The 19,874-nt window shown below is 37.8% G+C and overlaps 1 protein-coding gene across 3 annotated transcripts in view; it reads left to right on the top strand.

The window, feature by feature from the left end:
- The window catches only part of TM9SF3 (transmembrane 9 superfamily member 3), a 47,556-nt gene that overhangs the window by 5,091 nt on the left and 22,591 nt on the right, over positions 1-19,874 (top strand). For all 3 annotated transcript variants that reach the window (XM_080347597.1, XM_080347598.1, XM_080347596.1), the window contains exons 2-7: positions 3,220-3,415; positions 9,692-9,814; positions 14,288-14,448; positions 17,342-17,419; positions 18,317-18,448; positions 18,936-19,102. In XM_080347597.1, coding sequence (XP_080203723.1) covers positions 3,220-3,415; positions 9,692-9,814; positions 14,288-14,448; positions 17,342-17,419; positions 18,317-18,448; positions 18,936-19,102 — 857 coding nt within the window. The remainder of the gene's footprint in view (positions 1-3,219; positions 3,416-9,691; positions 9,815-14,287; positions 14,449-17,341; positions 17,420-18,316; positions 18,449-18,935; positions 19,103-19,874) is intronic.

Here is a 19,874-nt window from a genome sequence, read left to right as displayed (position 1 = left end):
CAGTTCCCTGTTTAACCATGCAGGTCTCCTGGCTCCCTTCCATGACTTCCTACGTGTCAGGATGCTCTGATCTTGAGCTTGGTAGAAGCAGTCCCTGAATGCCACCCAGCTATCTTGGGCCCCTTTACCTTCAAGCAGCCTTGCCCATGGGATTTCCCCATGCAATTGTTTGAAAAGGCCAAAGTTTGCCCTTCTGAAGCCCAGGGTTGTAATTCTGCTTGCTATTCTGCTCCAGCCACACGAGCTCCTGAACTCCACCATTTCATGGTCTCTGCAACCCAGGCAGCCCTCAACCTTTACTGCTTCAACCAGACTCTCCTTGTTAGTGAGGATGAGGTCCAGCAGTACTGCTCTCCTAGTCGGCTACTCCACCATTTGCAACAGAAAGTTATCGTCAGTACACTAGAGGAACCTCCTGGACTGCGGCTGGCTGGCTGAGCAGTCCTTCCAGCAAACATCAGGGTAGTTAAAATCCCCCATGGTAACCAGGGCCTGTGACTGTGAGGCTGCTCTTGGCTGCCTGTAGAAGGCCTCATCAATTTCCTCACCCTGATCTGGTGGCCTGTAATAGACACCCACCACAGTATCACCCCTGCCAGCCTGCCTCTTAATCCTCACCCATAGACTCTCAACTCGCTCCTCATCGGTGCCTGGACAATACTTAATACATTGTAGCTGCTCTCTCACGTAAAGAGCAACTCCAGCACCACGCCTGGCTGGCCTGTCTTTCCTGAAAAGGAGGAAGTAATAAACGTAGACTTTGCTTAGGTTTGATTTGGTCCCTTTTCTCTCCAGAGCAGACTAATGGCATCTTGGAGTCATTGTGGGAACAAACTTGTAGGCCCTGAAGGAGGGCTAAGCATCATGTGGATAAAAGACAAGCAAAGACCAAATCTGTTATTTTAGATGTTGCAATTACAATGTAGTTATATTATTACATCAGAAAATGTAACAAGGTTTTGATATGTTCTTGGAAGTTGGTTTGTCACTTGCAGGTGATCTGGTATAGTTCCAAAAAGGCAGAAGTCCCAACTCAGTATGAAGTAGGTCAGAAACAAGAAGCTAAGTGAAGTGGTGGTCAATTCTTTATTCAGGCACTGTCAGAGATGAATTCACAGACCTTAGGGTGTTGTCATATTCTATTACTGAAGATTGAACAGAGGCACAACTCGATTCATGCGCAAGCTGTTGCATTATAAGAGATAATGCTAAAGTGGGCTCTTGACAAGTTAAGACCTTTTTGAGAAAGGGCTGAAAATATGTTCTGCAGCTGCTAGAGGAAGAAACAGATGATGTGCCAGGCATAACAGACTCGAAAGAGATACAAATGAACTTGTCCCTTGCTGTATTGGCAAGAGCTGGAGGTGATAGCGTAGTGCAGATTCCACAATCTGCTTCTGCTGCTGAGGGGACTGGAACTGTGGGGTTTTTTTTTTTTATTTCCTTCTTCCTTCTTTCCCAACTTTCTTTGAACAACTGCGCTGCACTGGTATAACCTTTTTGGTTGCTGGCAGAGAGGAGCAATGTCTGCTTTCTCTTGTTGTGTTGTTTAGTCTTTCTTTGCTCCTTCATTGACATTTTTTACCTGTCAGAAATGTTTTGAAGTGTGTGCTCTGCAAATGGGCAGGTTTGTGAAACTGGTGCTTGGTCTCTATTGCAGCTCAAAATCAAATTAGTAAGATATTTAAAGTTTATTCTTGAAGGTTGCTCCAATAAGAGGCTGGAATGACCCTTGTGCATCTTTGTAAACAAAAAAAAGATGAGGCTTGTAATTGAGATGACATGTTAGTATGAAGGGATTAAATTATTTCCCAAAGCATGTTTGTTTAAATCCTTGAGTTTAACTTCTAAACACCTCATATGAAGAATTTATTGCATTCCATGTGTAGCTAATTATTTCTGAGTTAACCTGTTGGCATGACTGTAGTTATTCAGAATAAATGGAGCTGAAGAGCCTTTGTTCTTTTGTTAAAAAGAGAGATGCAGAACTATATTCAGTATTTCAACTGTGCGCCATGAAATAGTTATGGCTATTTAACATTTGACTTTCTTTTCCTCTCCAGCGTGTCCTGTGTTTGTGTATTTGTCTTAAGATAGTACCTTGTTCTTCTGTACTTAAAAAAGAAAAATCAGGCTCTGTATGGTGATTGTGCTTGCAGGTGTGTACAGTTACAAGTAGGTGTTGGGTTTTTTTTTGCTTTATAAGTTAGATCACTGTCCCTCCCAATCTGTTGAAATTATAGTAGGTGAAGAAGTTGTGTTGGGTGGGAGGCTTTGTAGTAACCAACAAACCTGATACCTCATCCAGATGCGTTCAGATATACTGCAACTTATGGTGTCAAATCACTTAATTATCCTGAATTAATGCAGTATTTGAATACTGGTAGATGGATGGTTTTAAGGACATTTTTGTTGTTGAACTGTTACAAGGACTTGAAAAGAAATCACTGGCTCCTGGAATAAGTTTTCTTTGTTAATAGTAGCTGTGGAAAGTGAAGGGTGGATGTTCCCAGAAAGAATTTCATGGCAACCACCGGACTCCTTGCTGTTTTGTTTTGTCACTGTGAGAATGTTAGAAATGCATCAAAATACAGTCCTTCTGTCTGGCTTCCTTTGTCTCTTGGCTGCTGTGGGTAAGCCACAGTTTAGTTTTGGTGCTTCCTGTGAGGTGTTGCACTCTTCTGGGAATTTTGAATGTAATTTATATAATTACAAAAATGAAAAGGAGTTGCATTTTAGGAAAATACAGTATACCTGTCACCATGGGTAGCTTGCCTAATTTATTTGCTAAGATCTTGTTTAACAAGACATTAGTCTGATATTTTCTTTCAGTGGAGATAAGTAGAGTTTTGCTTTTAACTGGTGCATGTTTCCACAACATTTGTAAAAGCTTATTTATTTGGGGAACTTCTGCTTTTCTTCTGTTCTCTGTATCTTCTGCTTCTGTACTAAATTTGTATAAATGCCCCTCTTCCAATACTTCAGTGATAGGCTCTACTAATTTTATGATTAACTAAGCTTTTTTTTTTTTTGGTAGGAAAGCAGGTTGAAAATCTTGTCCTAGAATCCCTGCCACCCAAGATACAAAAATACTCTAATGTCTTAAATGTTGCCTGTGATTGAACAATCCTGCCTTGCTAGTTAATATGAATGAGAGAGTTCCTTGAATATTTTTATTCTGCTGGGCTGCTCATCCAACTCAATTACTTTATCTTTCAGTACCAAGATAAAGAGGAAGTTGTTTTATGGATGAATACAGTAGGACCCTACCACAATCGCCAAGAAACATACAAATACTTCTCTCTTCCTTTTTGTGTGGGATCAAAAAAAAGCATCAGCCATTACCATGAAACCCTAGGAGAAGCACTTCAAGGAGTTGAATTGGAATTTAGTGGTCTTGACATCAAATTTAAAGGTAAGCGATTGAAAGTGGATTTAGTCTCTTAAAAATCTCACGAACCCTTAGAACTAGAAGAACTGAAAGTTTCCTGCTGCTAGCAACTGAGTGTATTTTGTATTGTTGCTTGAAACACCCTTGAAGGTTGTGTACTGCCATTGCCTTTTCAGTTTACAATAAAGTTTTCGTCTATGTGCCTTCTAAGGAAGATGCTTACAGGAGAAACATGCTTCTGAAGTAACTGAATTTTGTAAAGTAAAACTAAGCTTTCTGCGTATGAATGATTTAAAGTATATTTACTGGAATTAATGTTCTGGAATTATGAATTCTGAAGATTTATTTTTTCCCATGATGTTGAGTACTTGTAGACTCTCTGGAGTTGGAAAGGAGTAGCAAAGGCTCAACATCTCAGAGTTCTACAAAGTTAATTATTTTATCCTTCTGGTTACTGTCTATTTTAAAATACCTTTGACAAATACCTTTATATTATTGACTGTAAATTATCATAAGCCAGTCAGGATGGAACTGATCTCGGTTATTTTTTCTGTTGTTTCCAGCCCTCTCCTTCTTTCCATACTGTTCCAGAGATGATATTTAACTTATTTTACAAATAGGGCCCCAGTCTTCTATTGCATAATTTCTTTTTATATGTTCTTTGGTACCCAGAGCCCTTTCAGGTACCTGTAACAGGTAATTGCAGAGCTTCAGAGAGTAACAGATTCTTTTTGTCTGTATTGAATTTTAACATTGATAAATTTAATCCAATTTGGGTTTCTGTGCATATGTATTTGTTTTCCCTAGAAAGCTACACTTCATTGTATCACCAGTGCTTAGCTGGATGGAGAACTTAAGCATAGTATCTGTTGTCTCAGCATTTGCAGTCAGATGGGATTTAGTTTCTGAAAAGTGTTCCCTCTAGATGCAGCACCAAGTTTTAAAGACTGGAAGGTTTGTGACGTGATGTTTGCTGTTATGAAGTGTGCTGTTCCCAGATTTATTTTCTGAAGATTATTCGTAGTTAATATGTTCCACTATCATATCAAATTTTTGTTAGATCAAGTCTTTCATTTTGTGACAGATTGTGCTGTTCTGTAGCTCACTTTTCAGCATATCTGTCCTGGGCCTGCCCTGTTCCTTATTGACCTGGAGGTCGTAATTTTGTAATCTGATTTTATAGAAGTGCTGAGATGGTATCAAGGGAAGGAAATGGACTAGCTCAACATCAGGAACTAGCTGAAATGCTTGAAAAATTTTCTGTGTGAGGGGCCCAAAAGAGCCAGAGCCTCTGTTGTACCAGATGTACATGTAGTAGTTAGACTGGTTTAGATTTGTAAAGCATTTTCATCTATTTTTTTCCTGAAATAACAGATGAGAGAGATGAAACTTTCAGTTTATCTTTTGTCTCCTCCTGTGACTATTTTACAGTCTGTAGTCAGGTGTAATTTAGCTTTCCAGAGTATTTACTGTCATTTCTGAGGGAAATGTGCAGAAGCAGAGCACTGGACAAATCCATTCTTCTGTGATACACTCTCAAATAGTTCTGTAAAATACTTTAATAACAAAGAAATTAATGAGTTTCTATTTCAGTAATTCTTTAACACTTAGGAAAAAAAAAGATACTTAATGTCTGTTTTCTTAAAAATAAGGGCAAGCTGGATAACACTGCATCTCCAGCTCCTTGCTAACATAAAAATGGATACCATTCTTATTTGGTTAAGATAAGTCTTTTGGAATTCAGAACTACAGGGAGTCAAAGTCATCCCTGACTAACACAGATTCAGAATGGTGGAAAAGTGCTGTAGGTTTTGTGTCCTGTGGTTGTTTTGATTTTCATTGTGTCCCTGCCAGATTAGTAATTCTTTACAACAGGTAAGCCTGTTTTCCTTAAGTCTGATTTTATTTCATTTTCCTTTGAGAAATATCATTTAGATGCTTGAATATGCATCTAGACACCTAAATGTAGGGACCTGCTTTTCAGAATGTTGGCATGACCATCTGAAATGTTACAGTTTTTCTTCATGAATATGTGAATCAGATCTAAGTTCTGAGTTAGCAGATAATGATGCTTTTCCTCTTGTTTGTTTGGGATTATGGCAAGACTAACAATTACAGGTATTTTTCCTCTTTAAATGGTGTCGCAAAAGTTTAGAAAATTAGATTTGGATTTTAGACTGGTAGGTTTTTATCCTATGGAGTGAGTAAAGGGGAATTAGAATTGTTCTAATAAATTAGCCTCTGCAATAAAAAAACGGTTCCCTTTTTCTCAACAAAGTTTGGCTGGACAGCAGTGGCAGGTAAGTCTGAAATCGCATGTTGTTCGTCATATTTGAAGAATAATTTAGGCTGCAGCTGTCAGTAACTGAAGTACTGTAGACTGCATAAGTAAAACTGCCTGTTGAATTAGTGGACCTTGCCTGTGTTTTTGAAATAGAGTAAGAATATTATTGCTCTGCAGGAATGTATTCTGCTGAGAATGGAGGTTTGCACTTGAATGTGCTTGGTGGTGACCGGTGGGACAAATCTACAGCGTATTCAAGAATCCATGAAGTAGCATTTTATTTTTGTATTTAAAAATGTGTCATGTAAAAGGATACCTGTGACCATACAGGATAGCTGGACTTCCCTTCTGTTACAAATATGAAAAATGCTCTTGTATCACAGGTCTCAAATCTGTACAAGTATCTTTGTGAAGAAAGTAATGAATTATTAACATACACTTATATTGTAATATAGCTTTTAAGTTTTCAGTTGGCTTAATTCTCTTGTCAAGCTAAATCTAGAATAATAATCCTTTTTATGTAATATGTCAAGTTCTTTATTCAAGCATTTGAATTGACATCCTCTATGTTTCACCTGAGACCTATTGAATTATTAAATGTATTGAACATTGGGATCATAGCAACTTCAATGAGAAAATTAGTTTTTGACATTGCCATACAATACCAATTAGAGAATATGAATATAAAGGGGAAAAGTATTTTTTAACGTACTTGAATTTTGTGCTTATTTAAAAATGTTATGAAATTACCATACTTCTAAGTGATAACTCCTTGCCCAAGAATTCCTTCTGCAACACCTCTAGAAAATACATCAGCCATTCAGGATTATGTTCAGTGTTGTACTGGGAGATGGGCAGATGTAATGAGGTTTTATATGGTTTATATGTTTGAATAAAACCCAGTTGATCTGACTGTTCATAGGAAATTTGAGATCTGGCATAAGTGCACCTGCTTTTGTAATGGGTCTTGCTTTTAAATCTGCTTAATGTGCTTCTGACATGACTGAAGCTGTGTTATATAGCAGATGCTACCGCTTTGATATCCCTGATAGAGACACAATCCAAAACATACCTGTAACTTCACATTCCTCCTGGATACACACACAGCCATAACTTGGATAAGAACTAGCTCACATATGCAAAACTGCAGATTTGGTAAAGCTGTAATGAAGTAGACTTCAGCTTCCTAGCCACTGGACGCTATTCTAAACTACTCTCATTTGATCATTTAACGCAGTGGGTTTAAGCTTAACCATCTAATCCTGTCCTGTAACAAAGGGCAGCTTCACCGTTCTCAGTGGCTGGTGAAAGGAATGTTTGTCTTCGTTCCTATGGCCTTCATTCAGATGTTTTATGGGGAGGTGAGAAGAACTGTAGCATGTATGTAGCATGGCTGAGGGTGAAATCATATACCATATGTGATATCAGGCCTATACTTTGCAAGAGTTGTTTCTGAAGGTTCTGCTGGGGTTTTGTGTGTGTGCACTGGAGTAACTTGTAACATAGTTGACCCACACTTTTTGTAATATCACTGTGATGTCTTTTGGTGTTCTGAATACCAGGAATAAAATCCATAAAAATGGATGAAAACCGTATTTTGGTTGCATGCTCCTACCTGCAACCTGGTTGGATGTCAGTGCAGTCACTTCACTTCAAATGATATTTGAAAGTGGGTTTGTTGTTGTTTTGGCGTAGGGGTTTTTTTTAGCAGCAAAAGCCAGTGTTTACATCCTGGAGTATTAGGTGCAGGATGGCTTATTTCAGTTAGTTAAAAACCAACCAAACAAAACTAAACTAAACACCAAAAAAAAAAAGTTATGAATTCCAGGGGTCTGAAAGCCCATGGGGTAACTTGGTATTAGATTACAGTCTAATACCAAATTTGGTTTGGTTAATAACTGCAAACAAAGGGTGCTGTATTCAGACTACAGGATGGGAAAGGTCTCTGAAAAGGACACTTGTAGTTCATGTGATTTCTTTTGTTTGTTTGTTTTAATTTCAATAGTAGCACTTGCTCCCCTCCCCATGTTCCTCAGTTGTGCTGGTATCGCTGTGTGTGGGTGAACAAGTCAGCAAGGAGCCACCTAAAACCAGCCTGGCCCCATGGCATTTCCCCACATCAGGCTTCCCTGCCCTGGCGATAGGTAAATGTGTCATTTAGCAGCCGCTACCAGTTTCTCTTTGTCCTGGTTTGGGCTGGGATAGAGTTAATTTTCTTCCTGGCAGCTGGTATAGAGCTGTGGTTTGGAGTACGAGAACAATGTTGATAACACACTGGTGTTTTACCTGTTGTTAAGCAGTCAAGGACTTTTTAGTTTCTCATATATACCTGCCAGGTATATAGGCAGGACAGCTGACCCACCTGGCCAAAGGGACATTCCATACCATGCGAGGTCATGCTCACTATAGGCTTTAGGGGAAGCTGACCCAGGGACCCACTAGTCAGGAACTGGCTGGCTGTCAGCTGATGGGTGGTGAGCAGTTGCATTGTGCATCACTTGTTTTGTGTATTCTGTTACTATTGTTGTTTTTATTATTATAATTATCCCTTTCTGTCCTATTTAACTTTATCTTAACCCATGAGGTTTATATTTTTCCTGATTCTCTCCCCCATCCCAGTTATGTAGGGAAGCGTGGTGTTTAGCTGCTTACTGGATTTAACCACAACATTCTTTTATCCTTATTTTCCCAGCAAAAGTTTCATTGTCTAATAAGTCAATCTGAAAAATGGGTTTTCTTCAGTTAGAAAATAAGCTTTGAGTGCATTCGTTAGGTCTTGGAAGAAACAAAAATAGAAAATACGAAAGTTTTCGTAAGAAATAGGAGGAAGAGATGCATCCATTCCAAAATAGCCAGGGGCACTATTTTCTCCAGGGCTACGGGAAAGCAGTGTAGTGCTGCAGGGCTGCTGTTGGCAGGTTTCTTGCTGTCTTGCTTCACTAGGCTTTGCTTCACTTTTGCTTCACCGGACATCGTGTGCATATTTTAAAAGTGTCATTGTCAGAGAAATAGTGTTTTGTGTTGGCAATATTCTATTTGCTGGTGCTTTTTCTGGGCAGGTGATTTGATTTTAAGCTTTATATGGCAGTTCTCCTATATGAGAAAGCAAACTGAATTTTGGTACAGATTAGAGATGTTCTTTAAATTAATTTTATCTACTGAAAATGAGGCCTCTATTCCAGTGATGACAAAAAGGGGAGGGAGGTGGAGCTGGGATTATTTATGTTCACTTTGTTTCACTGTTTGCAGAGTGAAAACATTCACTAAGAAGCAGATGGGTTTTTTTTTGGTGTCTAAATCTTGCTGCCTGAACTCTTGTAAATATGAGCCTTTTTGTCTTGTTTCACTTGAAAGAAAACATTAGGAAAGCAAATTAGGATGTGAAAAAAAAGGCTGCTAACTGCATTACTTGGGAACTGTAGTTGGGAAAAACTAGCTTTCTGGCTCAAAGAGGTGGATTTATTTTATTGACAAATGCAGCCTCTTGTGTGTTCTTTGTGTTATTCCTATTTTTGTCTTATTTTTTCTCTAGCTTTACCATGATTGCTTTGTTTCTTCCTTTATGGTAGTTTCTTGAAAATTGCTGAGAACTTTAAAAGTTTTATTTTTTTACGAACTGTAAAAAGCTCCTAGTCAGGGAGCCTGATTATACTACAATGGAGAGATAATATAACACACAGTTTTAGGTATCTATTAATAATGTGGTACTTCTCATGGTCTTTCCTGGTAAAGCAAATGAATCTTAATTTAGTGTGGGTGAAATAGCAAAAGGATACTCGGAGTCCTTTCCTTTCCAGTCTGTGGGAAGCTTCTGCATGTGGAAGGGTGGAATTACAAGAACAATCACATAATTGCTTTAATGGTTCCTTTTTCAATGTCGGGTTTTTTTTACCTACTTGAGGACAACAGAGAGGGGTTAAAGACTCCAGCAATGTCCTTTCCTCCATTTGCTTGATTTGCCTTTGCTTTGAGCCAGCTCATTAATAAATCATTAATTGTGCTTTATATTTTTGCAGACGATGTCATGCAGACTACGTACTGTGAAATTGACTTGGACAAGGGCAGAAGAGATGCATTTGTGTATGCTATTAAAAATCACTATTGGTACCAGATGTATATCGATGACTTGCCAATATGGGGTGAGTGATATTGTGCACAAACAACTTGATTACAACTACAGGAGGCCTGTCCTAGGGGGTTTCCCAGAGTCATTTAATGACTAAGCTTCATTACAATAATCTCACAAGTATGTAGAACTCATGTAACCAAACAGTACAACTAAGTTAGGGGATTGTTGCATTGAAAGAACAGTTGGATGGCTTGTACTAGTGAAATACAAAAAAAAAAAAATGACAAGGTCTTTTGTGTCCCAAGCACTGATGTAATAATACCAGGTTTTTAGGGTTAAATTATATTAAATATTCAAGTGGTAATTAGATAGGTCAAATATAAGGTCCATGTTATTGTGTTCCTGAATAACAGTTTTTGTAAAACTCAGTGTTTTAGCTTTATTTTGCTAGTTCTCGGGTTTATTAATAATGCAAGAGTTGTTTGATTTACTTTTGTGGTAAATTAGTGGCTTTTAAACAGTTTTGCATGTGCACTCTGCGGTTATACGAAGTAGCTTTATTTTATTTATTCTTATACTGTTTTTAAAATTGCTCTTGCTGAGTATTAATTTTGGCTTAGATGTACTTGTGTCACAAACCAAAATTTGTGTGTCCTTATTGCCATTGTCTCCTAAGCTCTGTGTTTTTTGTCACTCCCTTGTAACCTGTGATCACATACCTTGTAAAGACTGCTCTGCAGATTGCCTTTTTCACTGATAGCAATCAGCCAAACTTCCCAAGCCCTAATCTCCTTTTTGTAGATGTAAACTGAGGGGAAAGGAAAAGCACCACAAAATGCTCTGTTAAGGTAAGGTCTTTGTTGCCTGTCTTTGCCTGTGTTCTGAGAAGGATGCAAAAAAAAAATCCCGAAATAAAGAAAACCCTACAACACCTACAAAAATAAAGTTCATGACAGAAGTTCTTTGATAGATAGTGTGCTGTATGATGTTACTCATCATTCATTCATTCTGACAATGGCTGTTTTTTAGCTCTTTCTTTTAATTGTTTTCAGAAAGCAGCTAGCTGTTGAAATATGAGCCCCAGCCAGAAGCCGCAGTGTTTTGTTTGTTTATCTGTTATTTAGGGAGTCTCTTGCTTTTTTTAATGTATCTGTTTTGAAGAGATAACATTATAATGCCTGACAGGAGAAGTACTTGTATATCGTATTCTTTTCAGCTGACTTGCTCAGTGTGTGTAACAGGTCTGTGGCAGGGCTTGGAGTAGACCTGAATTAATCTGTGTGGCCTTTACTGTACTTCTTGTGCAATTGCTGCTAGGCTTTATAAAGCATCCACGAGTGACAGTTGCTACAATATTTTTTATGTTTCTGGCCTTTCAGCAAAAGATCAATGAATGATTTTACTAGACTAGTGGCAGCTCTGTAGGCTTCAGACTGCCCAAGGGTGATGGATGCTAACCTGACTTCTTTGGACTCTTGTGTGACTAGCAAGTTTTCAGGACTGATTTTTCTCATCTTATTTTGGAACATTTTTTTTTCTCACCTCAAATACTGAAGAACAAATATACTTACTAAATCTGATATACACTGACTAAATTTTATGCTCTCTGCTGAAAAATCTGGTTTACTGTGATTCTAGTGTTTTTAATGTTCTTCAGTAGTACGCTTTGTATGCACAAGAAGCCACTCCTAGTGCTACAGCTAACAAACATGCAGAATCTAGATACCATCTTTGTATGACATTAGGAAGCTGGTTTTCATTTTTGTTTGGGACCAGGAACTCAAGTTGTGACGCTTAAAAGATGACTGCAACATTGTAAGTAGTGGCAGTTTTATGCAAGGATATAATCTGACATCAGGTGTGAATGTAAGCAGTGCTGACGATTTGGGTCTGTATCTCCTGAGGGCTGTGTAAAATCAGCAGGTCTGCAGATTGGTCCGTTGATATTAGCCTGGCTTTTATTCCAAAAAAATTAACTGGTTCTTGATGGATGACTGACAAAGGAGCAGATGCACCCGAACTGATCAGAAGGGTTCATCTGTAAGCCTGAACAGGTCTTTCTAAACTTTGCGTTCCAAGTGCAGTTTAGAAACTATGCATATGGCTTATCTGCATTAATTTTGGTTTTGCTGAGTTTCTATTCAACAATAGGAATATTTCAGGTTCTGAGGGCTGCCTAAAACTCAGAACCTGAAATATTCCTATTGTTTTGCTGCTCACTGAATAGTTTTTATTATCAATAACTTCTGTTATGAATATGGCGTGAGTGATGCCGTACACGTGGCTCCTCCAGCTTGTCAGTGTCTTTGACTGTATTATATAGACTTGCCTAGTACCATGTAATGTGGCGGCAGAGGTACTAAGGAAAACTAATCTCTTTTCCTTGATTGTCATTGCATAGCTCTTCATTTCAGTAACTGTAATGAAAAACATTAGGACTGCTTAAAATACGTGGGAGTAAGAACTTTAGTTATTATGATGGCATCTCTGAAATACTCTGAATACTGAGGAGGTTTGGTGTGTGCTTGGTTTTTGTTTGTTTTAAGATAGTGTTCAGAACAGGTTCCCCTAAGCTTGCATTAAAAATATCTTGTGCTGAAATGGCTTTTTTAAAAATTCCCTTTTAATATGTGTAGGCTATCATCTTGATCTGCTTCATTCAGATTACCTTTCCTGAGAACCCTACTAGCCAGCATGTATTGTATGTACTGTATCACCCAGTCCACTATTATTTTTCCTTGTTGATTTGTGTCTTGTAGCTGGATTAAACCAAAATGTTGTTTTCTAAGTGTAAATGCCTAGAGTCCATTTTTTGTGCTACCAAAAGAAAGTAAGTATTCTCTGAAGAGCTTAACAGAAAAGGATTCAGAGAGTGTTCATGTTTGCTGAAAATTCTAGGCAACTTCTATTTAATTCAGTTCTTAAAGCAGACCACTCACTTCTCTGGGTTCATCCAGGTGGATTTGTGTCACTCCTGTCTCCTGGGGAACTTTAGTTGTGTTCTTCATGGTTTTTCACCTTGGTAAGGCTAGCTGCTGTAAAAGTCATATGCACAACCATTAATATTTGAAATTCTCCTTAGGAAGTCCTCAAAATACTCAGTAAGGAGGACTCTCTTTTCAGTAAAGACTGGGCATAAAATAACTGCTGATAACTAGAGGTAATGACTTCAAACTGCTGTTTGAGGGCTTTGGAAGGTTTACACTTTACTTTCTGACCTTAAAATGCAACCAGATCTTTTAAAGTGTATTCAGATAAAACTATTCCATTTTCCATTTTTTCCCGAATTGCTGTTCTACAGTGGAGTGGGTAGGCTTGACTGTCTTTGTTTCAGGACATCTCCCTAAGTATATGGAGCACTGTGTTAGTTCTGTCCTTCACGCAGTGATTGATCAGAATGTCCTTTAAACTGTGTAGAGATCTGTATTGTCATGGTTTTGGATTCTGCCCTGGGAACAGATGGTGTGCCAGGTGCTGGGCTGTATGGTATAGGCACGAACTGGTGTGTGTTTCACGGGGATGGCAAATACAAGGCAATCCTGACAAATGAGCATGAGTAGAAAACATGACACAAAAATACCACCTTGAATATGAAAAAGCACAGGTAATCCACAGGTGCCATTCCTTCATATACCTACTGTTTCGTGATAAACTGTTCCATATCCTTCACTTGTTCTCCCACTTCCCCCCACCTTTGTATCTCTGGAGTGCTGCTTTTGTTGCAGCTTTCCATCTTGTATGTGATCTTTCGTATGATGTTCTTGATGTTACAGATAATGCATGTTGCCTGTGAGCTTGGTGACTCCGAGACTTGACTTTTTTTTGTTTTCAGCATAGTACATTCTCTGGGATTTTTCTGTAGTACATTAAACATTTTGCAGTAAGTTATTGAGAAGTCAGAATTTAATGATGGCTAATATCAAGTTCACTGGAGTTCTGATGCTCCAGAAGCATCTGAGAAGCTTTCCATGTTGCTGGTGATCAAAATCTTCAAATAAATGATAATTTTCTGAATTTTTTAGTGCAAGTAACAGAGGGGAGTAGTCAAAAACTGCCATTCTTGGCAAGCGTTGGAAATGTGTGCAAATGACAGCGAGAAGTGTGTTGGAGAGTCAACTAATGAGGAATACAGGCAAAGTAAAATTTTTAAGAGGAAGAAAAATGCATGAAGGGGTAGATGTGAGACGAGAAGATAGAGAGGTTGGGGCTAAGCTGTGTTCATGGAAATTAAATCTGTATTCAGCTAGTTGTTTACCTGGTAAGAGTTCCAAATAAAACTAGAGGAACTGTTGTTGTGTCTTCTGTTTCTTCTGCAATGTTTGGAGCTCCGTGCTTTTTTCTTTTGATGTCATTACAAAATGCTTCTTGCAGATACCTGTATTACAGTTAAAAAGCAGAGCATAAGGTCTGCCATGTTCTCTTTACTGTAGTTATGTTGCTTTTATTAGATAGCAAAATGATTGTAATGCGTATTTAAAAAAATAATTACAGAATATTTGAAAAGCAAACCTGTAATAGATGCTTACACTTGTTTCCTGTGCAGGTATTGTTGGAGAAGCCGATGAAAATGGAGAAGATTATTACCTTTGGACTTATAAAAAACTTGAAATTGGTTACAATGGAAATAGAATTGTAGATGTCAATCTGACCAGTGAAGGCAAGGTGAAATTGGTACCAAACACAAAAATCCAGATGTCATATTCAGTAAGTAATTTGGTGATGCATCTGTAATAAGAAACTCTACACAGTGAAATAGCTCAAAAATACGTACTTGTACACCTGCTACTATGTATTAATATGTGAGGCTATATTAGAGGAAGATGCGTCTTCACTCCTTCAAATATTTGGTTTTCATTACTGAAAAAGCTTGATAGGTTTATTAAGAAGAAATGTAAACTGTTGATTTTTGAAACACGTCAAACAAACTAAAGCTGGTGTGATCTACAGAGAAGTGTTCTGGTTGGAAAGGAAGATATCCTAAGAGGTATGGAGACTAGGATCCCCCAGTAGGTAGACATTTTCTTAATGTTTGGAGCTCTGACATTTGCGTTATAGATTTGCACTGGATTCTGAGCTAGGACCAAGATCCACAGTAAGCCTTTGTACTTTGCAGGCAGTTAGTATGAAAGCTTATTTTGCTTTTGTGATTCCAGTAGAAATTTGTCTTATTTATTAGTAAGTTTTTTTTCTGAAGCTCTCTGCTATTATATTGAATTGCTATGTTAAAAGGTAATGAATGAACAGTGTTTGCTGATCTGAGATAATGACTTCAATTTTTCAGTTTTTGTCCGTATTTATTTGATGTTACTTAAATCTGTAATGGTTCATTTCTCGTGCTCACCACATTTGTATACTGAAACTAGTTCTTAATGCATTCCTTTTCTACAGTGTTTTAGCAGTCGGTGTCAGCATAAGACTTTTATTTCAAAGGATATTCTTGCCACTATTACATTTATCTCGAGCTGAATAAGTTGTATAGTTTGAAGTGCAGATAACTGGTTTTTATCTGTGCTTTCTAGAATTACTTTTACAGAAATCCCCTATTTCTACTCCAAAATTGATCTTAGAAACCTTGGGTTTTTTATTTCAAATTCTACCAGCTTTATGAAGTCCATTTGCTCTGTGAATTTTGAGGTGGACAGCACTAAGTAGCTGCCAGTAATGGAAATAACATTAGCCGTTCCCTTAAAATACTTTTAGCATATGGTGCTTAAGATTTACATTTCCAATTCTGTTGGCACCACTGGGCAATCGTTGGGCTGGCACGTGTGGGGTTTTTAATTCACAGATTGTCTCTGGTTGGCCTGTTCTATGCAGCACTTCTTAGTGGCAGATGCTCTAAAAAGAAATGTATCTGCTTTCACCATTGTTTTAAGCTATTAATGTTTTGAGGTACTAATCTTGAACAAGACTAATTTGAATTGAGGAACAGGAATATTACCCCAAAGTAAGTAATACTTGAGTCGGGGTTTTTAATCTGTCTCAAGACTGAGGAGTGATAGGGGTATTCCATCTACATTTATGCACTTCTATACTGAATAAGAGAACATCTGCTGGAAAGGATAATTCCTTGTCATGTATTTTAAAAAGATACACACAAGGGACTGCATTTTTTTTCAAGATCGCTAAAAATCCTAATATTTCCTAATCTTTGCATGCCTTTGAAGAAATTTTAGTGTAGATTTGTGTTTAGTTTCTGAAACTGCATTTAAAAATGAAAACGAACACAGCCTTGCAAATATTGTGAAAAATACTTTGTGCTATTGTATTAGCACTGTATAGTTCATTAATATGATTAAATCTTCCAAATCCAAAGCAAATCCTCTGTGCAGCTAGTGGAGTAACCAACAGCAGCAATATGCTGCTAATTTCTGATAGTATGGCCATAAATGTGTACTTTTCCAGCTGGTTTCGGAGTTACTTGTTGGCAATTGGAAGTGTCTAGATTACACAATCCCATGGTGTTGCTGATTTTAGACTGCAGCTTTTAAAAGTTTGGTGTGTGGCTTTTAGGGTCCAGCTTGATTCCTTTTACCCAGTTCCCTTCCAGGCAGCTTGTATCTCAGTCTATGCCCATTTCTTTCCTGTTGGCATCTGGTTTAAATCTGCTTTCATATCTTCAAATTTCCCTCACTTCTGCTAGACTGCATCTTTTTTCTTGGGCATAGTACTCAGCGAATTTAGGTAAAGGGGATTTCACTGAACACCAGTCTCAGTGCATGGCAGCAAACCAGATCTCAGCTGCCATTACAAGGACAGATGAAGCGGGTGTTGTCATTGCTCAGTGAACACTAGTATTGTTCTCCACAAGCCTCTTTTTGTACAACACAACACCTGGAAATGTTGAGAAAAGGGAGTGTGCTGTCAGAAAAAAAAGGAAAGGAAAGGAAAGGAAAGGAAAGGAAAGGAAAGGAAAGGAAAGGAAAGGAAAGGAAAGGAAAGGAAAGGAAAGGAAAGGAAAGGAAAGGATTCCACTGCTTTCTAGCATGTCATTCTTGAACATATTTAAACATGCCATCTTTCTCTAACATCTATTCTGAAATCTTGGACAAATTTGGGAGGATTTTTTCAGCAGTTTTGCCCAAAAGTGAAGAAAACTAATTATTTTACAGGTATCTACTGTGGAAAATAAAACACATTTAAATAAAACACATTTGAGCTATTCATTTGACAAAACTGAAAAATAAGATCATTTGATGGATTTTGGTTTTGGCATCTTTAGTATGAGTATCTTAATGAACTCCTTCTATAATCATCAAAAGGGTTTGTTGTATTTGACAACTAGCAGTTTGCTTCTTTGGTTAGTCTCACAGAGATAGTGAGAGCTGGAGCAGCACAAGACTGATTTGTCCTTGTTTTTAAACATAAGCATAAATAAGATTAGATCCGTGAGGCAAGGTGACTGGTGTCCATTCTGTGTCTGGTCTGTAGATATCAGTCTTGATGAACATCAGTCCATTGTTTTTGCCAAAACCTCAATTCATATTGAAGAAAACATCTGAAGTGGCAGATTTTTAAAATGTTTGGGGTTTCTGCATGTGAGTATAGCTGAACATATTATTATGAGCTTTTCAAGTGTAAATTTTTCTGTGTTCAGGTGAAATGGAAGAAATCGGATGTGAAGTTTGAAGACCGATTTGACAAGTATCTTGACCCATCTTTCTTTCAGCACAGAGTATGTATTCTTCTAAGACAACCTTATAAAAGACAAATTCAAAATGGTTGCTTTAGTTCAGAAGATGTCTTGGAATTTTTGGATGATATCTCTGAATTTGTGGATGTCCCAGGTGTTCTGGGACAACAAGGCAGGCTGGTCTAGGACTGTAGATTTTAAGTGATAGTTTTCTTGTTCAAATAGGATGGCTCCAGTTTTTAGAGTGCTTCAGTAAGTGTCTGCAGGCAAGCTTCAAGCCTGCAGCAAATACAAGGCAGTTCAAGTAAATATATTGACACGATTGGAAGCAATCAAGTTTCAGGGACACAACTTTGCAGCAGTTGGTCATATGTATACTTTTTACCGCCGTAAATGCAAAGCAAAAAGCATAAGCCTAAACCAATTGGTGATATCAATTGTGATGGATTAAAACTGGGGTTGTAATCTCTTTAGTAGTACACTGAGCTATACTTCTTTCTGAAATTAGAGGTTTTGGGTTCTGTTTGGAGCTCCATGAAAGCCAGAAGATTTACTTGTCAGAGGCAAAATAATGCTGTGCACATGGTGCTGCCTTTGGCTTTTTGACTGTGGGCATCTCTTTTACCACTTCAAGCTCTCTGCTGGGAAGGCAGCAGTGCATGTGTCTCCTTGCCTTTACCCAGGCAGCATGCACAGCCAGTCCTTCAAACTTTGCTGGCGCTTACCTAAGCTGCGATAACTTTGTAATGAGCAAGCTTGGCTGTTGAAAAGCTTTGTGTATGCTGTTTCACAAGCCAGTTTTAGTGGGGCTTTCTACAAATGAAGTGTTACTTAACAGGACAGCTTGTCAGCACTAGCTAGGCAATGATTTATCCTTATTGGAACAAATGTGAAACACATTTCAGTTCTAAACCTTAGGGATGTGTTTTCTTTTTATAGATTCACTGGTTTTCAATTTTCAATTCTTTTATGATGGTGATCTTTCTGGTTGGCCTAGTGTCTATGATATTAATGAGAACTTTGCGAAAAGATTATGCAAGATACAGCAAGGAGGAAGAAATGGATGATATGGTAAGATCTGCATTCGCACTTTAAGTCTCTTTTTTAAGGCTTATTGCTTTTGTATATTTATTGTGTTAGCAACTCTGAATGGCTTTTTTCAATAGGACAGAAAACTGCACTATGTGTGTCTTGAAAGCTTTACTGGTTTTCATGCTCCTAGGTTGCAACCCAGAATTCTGTCTGTAGTCACTGTGTAAATATTCATATCCACACTTAGGTTAAACAAGGTCCATGTGGGTGTGTAATAGAAGCCTGTGTATACTCTTAAACACTTCAGGGATGGGGGGAATCTGATTCATGCATTCAGGTAGTCATTTTTGTTGTCTTCATAAGCATCTGAAAAGTAAACTTTTGTCCTAGATTGGATGCATTCAGAAGGGAAGACATATTTGCACTTTAAGTTGTTTTGATAAATCAAACCTTTAATTATGCCTAGCATGTGTGTTTGTCATTAGTTGTCATGACTAGACTTAAATTTTTTTGTTGTTGTTCCTAGGACAGAGATCTAGGTGATGAGTACGGGTGGAAGCAGGTCCATGGAGATGTTTTTAGACCATCCAGTCATCCTCTAATATTTTCATCGCTTATTGGTTCTGGTTGTCAAATTTTTGCTGTGTCTCTTATAGTCATTGTTGTTGCAATGATAGAAGATTTATACACAGAGTAAGTGTAATTGTGCCATGCCTTCCACAAATGAATATCTAAAGCAACAAAATTGTTACAAAAATGAATGTTCTAACTGGCCTGGAAAAAAGTGTTTGAGAGTCTTTAGCAAATGATCAGATGTAGTATTTGGAAGGGTTCTTTTAAGTTGTAATGAAACTTTGTCCTACTCTTGTCATGTGAGTTGGTTTCCTTTAATTTTACTGTTTCAATGCTTGTTTTTTTCATAATTTATTATGAAACTGTAGTTTGTTCTGCAGCATCATGGGTAGATTATGTGGGAAATAAATGTGAAAAGGTACATATTTCACTTATTTCACTTCTGGTTTCATCTGGAGTGATAAGATACTGCTGTATTTCTTACCTTCTTTTCCTCCCTTTGTCTTGTAAAGACTGAAGTATCTGTTTCTGTAGAGATTATATTTTGGATACTGGGGAGATACGTACATATTTTTTTACAAGTTCTTTGTTTTAAGCAATGACCTAAATGTCGAATCTCTCTTCTATTTTCCTTTGCATATCACCTGTAACTATTGATTTTAAGGAGTTGTAGTACTTCTCCTGTGCCACTAGAGAGAACTCTTGAGTTTGAATCTGTTTGCATTTTAATGGTGTGTTTAAAAAGCCACTGTGTAGTACCAGTATCTTGGCATATTTCCATTTTTCATATGGTATTATTCCCCCTTTATGCCCCATGGTTACATTTCTGGAGAGACTTACATACACATTTTAATTGTATAGCATGTCAGCCCTTGAAGGGAGGGAATGAAAC

This window comes from Nesoenas mayeri, assembly GCF_963082525.1.
Source record: "Nesoenas mayeri genome assembly, chromosome: 7".
Taxonomy (NCBI): Eukaryota; Metazoa; Chordata; class Aves; order Columbiformes; family Columbidae; genus Nesoenas; species Nesoenas mayeri.
The sequence above is the reverse complement of the archived record's forward strand: the minus strand, read 5'-3'. Positions and strand labels throughout refer to the sequence as shown.